Source organism: Enoplosus armatus, chromosome 16, assembly GCF_043641665.1.
Source record: "Enoplosus armatus isolate fEnoArm2 chromosome 16, fEnoArm2.hap1, whole genome shotgun sequence".
Classification (NCBI taxonomy): Eukaryota; Metazoa; Chordata; class Actinopteri; order Centrarchiformes; family Enoplosidae; genus Enoplosus; species Enoplosus armatus.
In genome coordinates this window covers 6,880,213-6,886,879 of record NC_092195.1, presented here as the reverse complement: position 1 = coordinate 6,886,879, position 6,667 = coordinate 6,880,213, and the positions used below count along the sequence as shown (strand labels likewise).

General features: G+C 40.6%; 1 protein-coding gene across 1 annotated transcript in view; it reads right to left on the bottom strand.

Annotated features, from left to right (window-relative positions):
* Positions 1-254: 254 nt before the first annotated feature.
* The window catches only part of csmd2 (CUB and Sushi multiple domains 2), a 217,233-nt gene continuing 210,820 nt past the window's right edge, over positions 255-6,667 (bottom strand). The window contains exons 68-71 of the mRNA XM_070921819.1: positions 4,891-5,003; positions 4,209-4,296; positions 1,213-1,345; positions 255-414 (exon numbers count right to left, since the gene is read on the bottom strand). Of these exons, the coding sequence (XP_070777920.1) occupies positions 255-414; positions 1,213-1,345; positions 4,209-4,296; positions 4,891-5,003 (494 nt within the window). The remainder of the gene's footprint in view (positions 415-1,212; positions 1,346-4,208; positions 4,297-4,890; positions 5,004-6,667) is intronic.

Here is a 6,667-nt window from a genome sequence, read left to right as displayed (position 1 = left end):
AAGTGTGTGCACCCCTGGTGTAGAAGGTTTAGTTTAAAACTGGATTCTGAGAATCTGTGTCTTGTTGCTTCAGCAGTTTTGATGACTTGGATGTGTGATTAGCTCGAGCTAGCCATACGGTGATAACTTCACCTACCTTCAGGGAAATGTGGATCCAAGGATGCTTGAAGCTCTAAGTCCTTACTGGCCTTACGTATATCGTAAGGCCAGATGACCCAGTGGTGTGTGGTCCTTACCTCTGGAGGAAGCAGTTGCTATACAGCTGTGCACACTGTGCTGACTGTGAACTCTGTCTCGTTGGCCATGATGTCAGTGGGTTGGATGTTGCGGTCATACATAGGGTTCTCGAACGTAGCCCGTCCATTAGTATTCTCATGGCCCACGTAACCATTGAAGGGGACTTTGGGTCTTCTCCTGAAATGAAGCAAATCAATGTAAAAAACAATGAGATTAGTTCACATTAGGGGTTGACAGTATATCAAGTACACAGCAGTATGTGTCATGATATGGATTAGGGCTGCAACTAAAGAGCATTTTCATGATTGATTAATCTACTGATTCTTTTTTTGATTAATTGACTAATTGTTTAGTCTACAAAATATCCACGAATAGTGAAAAACAACTTAAAGTAACATCTTAACATTTCTAGTTTCGTCTGACCAACAGTACAAAGCTCTACTAATACTACATGTGAAATTATATAAAACAGCAAAAAGATCAGCATATAATCCCATTTGAAACTGCATCTTTCATGGTTCTGACTCTATTGTGTTCACAGAATCGATCCACAGACAGACATATAAACACCTGGCAAAGCACTCAAAACTGCTTCTGTGGTAGTTCCCACTACAGGAGGTGCCTCCAGGACCACATTTTGCCATGATGACACACACACACACACTGGTGAAAACAATACCAGCCACACGCTGGTGACAATCCAATGGTTTTTCTGATTTGTACTGGTACAGCATCTTTTTTAATTGTCACATCAGCACTGTGAGATTTTCCTGTGTAAATTGAGGTCACTCACTCAGCTAAGGGACTCTGTGAGAACACTGTATCGACCACTTCTTCAGTGTGTCTCACTGTTATGAACCAGTTCATTATCGAAATCAAGCAATAGTCTTACCTGCTAACAGCTAACTCTGTAGAGGTGAATTAACCCTTCAGTAAAACTGCTTATTGTAAATATATCAATGTCGTGAACCTTACCTGTGTTTGTAGAGGTACAGAGCGAAGCCTGCAATGATCATGGCTATAAAAGGCACTAGGATGGCTGCCGCCACTGAACTGCTGTTGGACGCAAAGTTGTAGCCTGGGTTGTCTCTGCTGGGATCTAAACTCTCTGGAGAGAGAAAGAGATAAGACACTGAGCCCTTGCTTTAGCATCACTTCAGTACAATATAACTTCAGCAGCAGACATCATAATCAAATCCCATAAATAGCTCAATTAAAAGAAACAAAAAGGGAAATTATCCTCCTCACCTTCTGCCAAGAATTTGTGATAAAAGTTGAAGGCAGATAAACAGAAAAACATTGAAATAAAAGGGATTGTAATGGCTGAATAGTGCTGCCAGGAAGGCTCCATTTATACATAATGGACTGAGCAGACAAGTGACTTTTTTAAGTTTATTGCTATGCTTTATTTTCATTTTTCCCCCTTGGGAAAGTCAAATTCCATTATTCTAACAATGACTCTTAATTACTGACATCAAAGGCCGACAGCTATTAAGTCATTTCAGATCCATTTTCTAATTTATGGAGGTGTGTGTGTCTGCAGCAGCAACAGCGGAGGAGTGACAGCCCACCTGTTTACCACAGAATGCCAAAAAAGCTCCAATAAAGGACGAGTGACAAACAAGAAGGAATTCAATTAGTGGGTTATGTGGTGTTTGCCAATCAACCCCCCGCTGCATGAGCGCGAGCACACAAACAGACGCACAAACACACTCACGCAGGCAAACTGCACTCGCACTTACACCACCACTGAGTTAAAACAAAACACGAAAACCTCGACAAATTGAGTAGGATAGTTTCCAAGACGTCCAACCCACCTCCTAGACTCCCATCCGTTTCTCTCATACACACTTAAACACACATACACATGAACGCCCTGGCACCAGCCCCAGTCCTCGGTATTAATAAAGAGCTGTTTGCTCAATCAGTGTGCTTTGGCAGGGTGGTGGTGGGGGGGTTCTGCACCTGCTGTTCAAGCACCTCTCTCATTACAGCAGATTTTCACATCCACTTTTGCTATGTTCACACAGCTTTCGCTGCACATACACACGCTTCATCTGTGTTAACACCTATTCCAAATTGGTCACTTCCACATTCCTGCTCACGGACATGAGACGGACAGAAACGTATCATAATGCTTTGTCCTAGTTTACGTACCTTTTTGGTGTTGTTTGATTAACATGAGCTTTTTTTTAGCCATTAGCCTCTTCACTATTATGTAGCGTTCAAAGTGTTCAAAGACAACGGGGCACGAGAGACAACACGGTATTGACCACAGGAAGTGAAAATGTCATATTTTGGTTAGTGTGGACTTTATGCTAGAGTAGCTAAGATGAGCCTTACGTCTCAATGACACAGCTTCAGTATCAAACCAACTAGTTTCAATGTATCATTTAGTGTGGACTTTGCACCCTACCTTAAGAGAGAACTCAGGTAAAGCTTGTGCAACGAGCAGCTGCTCTTCAGTCTGCCAATATGGACGCCACTCCAATTTGGGCTTTGCTTTTTACAATTTGCTAAATTCCTGTGAAATCTGTCACCCGCGCCAGCATTAGCAAAAAGAAAACAGCAAAGGCAGTAGCACTAGCGTTTTCTGCTAAAACATCTGAATGTAGAATATTTTAGCTGACTTTAGTTACATCTCTCACACAAACATTTCATTTCATTTCATTTTCCTTCATGTATAGCAGCATTCTAAACACAGTGTGCCACAGGGACTTAGTGAGAGGGTAAGTCTGTCAAGGCTAGATGAAAAATTGACATCTTTTAATTAACCACCACTGGCGGCTGATGGAGAGTTTAGTACTGGGCGAACACATTTGTACATATTTAATTTAATGTATATCAGATTACTCTGCAATCTTGTGTGTCGACTCAGTAGTGAGATTGAGTCCAACTCTACTGGCTTCATAGAAAAACTTGAATTTGATGATGAAAATGGAGAAGAAATTATGTTTAACATCCAAAACTTTTCTCTATCTCCTTGTACATGATGGCATTTTATGCTGATTTCCAGCTAATGTAACTGGATTGTAACAGTGGGTGGCATCAGTAAAGCAATGATGTGAACTGGCAAAAATCAAATAAGCCAATTCCCATCCTTTTTTCAATACAGAAGTGTGAAGTGTCAAAATTCCAGCATCTTTTTAAAATGCACAAATTAAAAAGCACGTCAACATGGGTAGATGTGTTGATGTAGATTCCGTGTGTGCCTTATAAAGCTCTAGAGAGAAGTGTTTGTACTTGCAGGTGCATGAAACCACGGAGAAAATGAGGGGAAAATATCTCACACACACACACACACACACACACACACACACACACACACACACACACACACACACACACACACACACACACTTGACTGCAGCAGTCATTCAGATCCACAGACTCAGGATGTAAGGATTTGCTGTATATAAAGTTTAGCAAGGAGGATCACATGGCTGCAATTTCTAGGTCACAAACATGAAGCAGAATATATGGATAGCTGCAGTCTTTTGAAAAAATGTTCTATATCTATGACGGCATTGCTTAAAAACGACACGCACCAAAGAACGGGTGATATTTACTGTATCAAAACTGCAAGATGTGGGGTTGACTTGATATGGCAAAGACTCCACAGGCGTAAACAAACTCCTGTAGCTTGTGTGTGTGAGTGTGGATGTCATTTTCTGACTATTAATTATGTTTGCGAACTGTGTTTGTCTCTTTTTGCTGGATTCACAGCCATGTTCTCCAAAAGTGTTTTCACATTTGTAAAAGTAAATAAATGATGAATCCAACACATCAAATGACATGCTGTTAAAGCACTTGCAGCTCAGCTTAAGGACACTCCACAGATTTTAAGTGAATTATTTCTGTGATAGAAATCCAAACCGGGAAGAAAAAAAAAAACCACACAGACATACAGTTTTCCCTAGGAGACCACTTGGTCACAGTGGTCTCTATAGCCAAGTGGACAGCTCACTCACCCAGTCTCTGGAGACCAAATTGGCCAAAGCCTTTTCCTCTGACAAATCCCTGGTACACAAAGGAGTTGGATGAAGAGATGTAGGACACCTAGGGAGAGAGAGGGATGGAAGACAGACACTTTATGTGTCACATCCAGGCTTTACAAAGGAGCGTATCATCAAAGTGTCAGCAGCTGGTGCAAGCAGAAAATGAAATATCATGTCAAAGGAGCTGAGAGGCGCTCTTATGGCTGACATTTAATATGACGTTTTTCTGCTCAAGTGCACAAACATAAACACACTGAGCCGCGCTGCGCACACGCAAGCATGTTACATGAGAGGAATACTGCAACAACACGCTTGTACATAAACACATAAAAACACACACACACACACACACACACACACACACATATATAATGTGACCTGCTTTTTTAATTATAGTGTGTGGTGCCTGGGGGGTGGGGGATAATATGGGAGAGAGGAGTGGAGGGGGTCTGTGGAGTCCTGATTACCAGGCAATGATTTAACTGACATTTTAATTAAAGAGAAGACTCTTGGTGGGCCCTCCATCTCCCCAGAGTGAAAAGGTTAGTGTGTATGTGTGTTCGTGCATATTTAAGGTGTGTGTGTTTAATGTGTGTGATGTTTGCATTTACAAAGAGAGGTTCTGTATTGAACCTGACCCTGGACTTGCACTTACATGTCCATCTAGGGCCCAGTTGTCTATTTTGAACTTGTTGACAAAGATCTCCACAGGGCCTCTGATCTGGTGGACCTGTAGCAGCAGCTGAGCCTCCTCCCTCTTATACGTACCTACAAGGGAAAAAAAGGGATTACAGTTAGCTTGGAGAAACGGCCACACTTAGACCAACTGAAAAGGATTATGTGATATAGATACGTGACAAAAAAACTAAATCTGATACATCCCCCGATCATGGCATCCCCTTCCCCCCGTCATGTTGTGTTGACTCTTTCCTCTGTGTTCCTTGTTGTCTATGACAGGAAGTCTTACTGCAACTCTTGACTGAAGCTCAAATACAACTATAACTTTAGTAACAATATAAGCAGAGAAATTCCAGCTCACACCAGGAACATTTAGATCGTGTTCATTTATTAGTTTGGTCGCACATAATTATAAATCTGTGAGCAAACACATTGTGGCTTCCTCATGTTTGCTTACTTCAGTAGCACTTTGCCTGTGAGACTATCACAGAGGACAAATAAACACGTGGATTGCACATGTCCGCAACATGACTTTTTGTCAATTGCTGGAATAAATTATGCCAAGTCACCAAAGCTCTCTAATAAATGTATCTCATTGATCTTATTTACTTATTGAACACCTGTTTCATTTGTGATTAAGCAGGTGTAAACCCTACACTAGCTAAAATTTAAACAAAACAATGTTTTTGCTCTCTGTACTAGTCCAGGTCAGAGGAAGGCAAAGGAAGGCAAACACATAATAAAAATATATGGCTGGCAAGATACAACATTTTTGTTATAGTCAGCAAATATAATGAAAATAATTCCCAAATATAAACTTAGAAAAAAAGGCTCAGTAATTTCCCAACACAACTCAGCACTGTATTTCTTTTTCAGCAAATATAAATAGTGCATTTGTTTGGGACTATTTTCACTAGTGAATATTTATGGCTCCAGGATGGTGTATGTGGAATCAACACAAAATAATACAATACCATGTCCATCATAATAAAGCAACATGTCACCCTGATGTGTTTTTAATCATTTTTGGACAACAATGAGGCTCAGAGGAATGAGCTACGCAGGCTTTGGCTACAAAGACAATGCTTAGTTAGTAAGATCCATTCCTTGTTGGTTTTGGTCTTTTCATGGGATATGTTGACATTTAGACAACTATAGAATATAATAGACCTAGCCTTTAAAGAAATACTTTATTAAAACATGACATTTGCTAGACACAATAATAATACCAGGTTATGAAGGACTAGAAAAAAGGCCAGATTGTTAATATGAGACCACTGTTGAATTATAAAAAGTTGTTTTGTGAAAATTTGATTTGGACTGAATGACTTTACAATAACGCCATGTAACTTGTCTATCGTGCGAACACAATAATCTATTGGTCTGATTCAGCAACATTACTTTCAGTGGAGAGTGTGGTGGTTTGAAGCTGTAGAACATAATTTTCACTACACTGTGATGAAGATTGATAGCACCCAGGTACAGAGGAGTGAAGTGTCCAAGCCGTTACTGATGCAAATTTGCGTCTTAATGATCACAGCTGCACGGTGATTATGCCACAGGGGGGTAAAAAATAAAATGTCTGCTGTTGGGTATCAGCAGCAATGATCTACTCCATGCAGGCACCACACTGATTTCATACTCCTTGAATTTATCTGACAATTGTCTGTTTGGAACCAAACACAGGGGGGGTCTTTGATATGACAATGAGGTGATGCAGGGTGGGTGTATGTGTGAGAGTTTTTTGAAAGTCT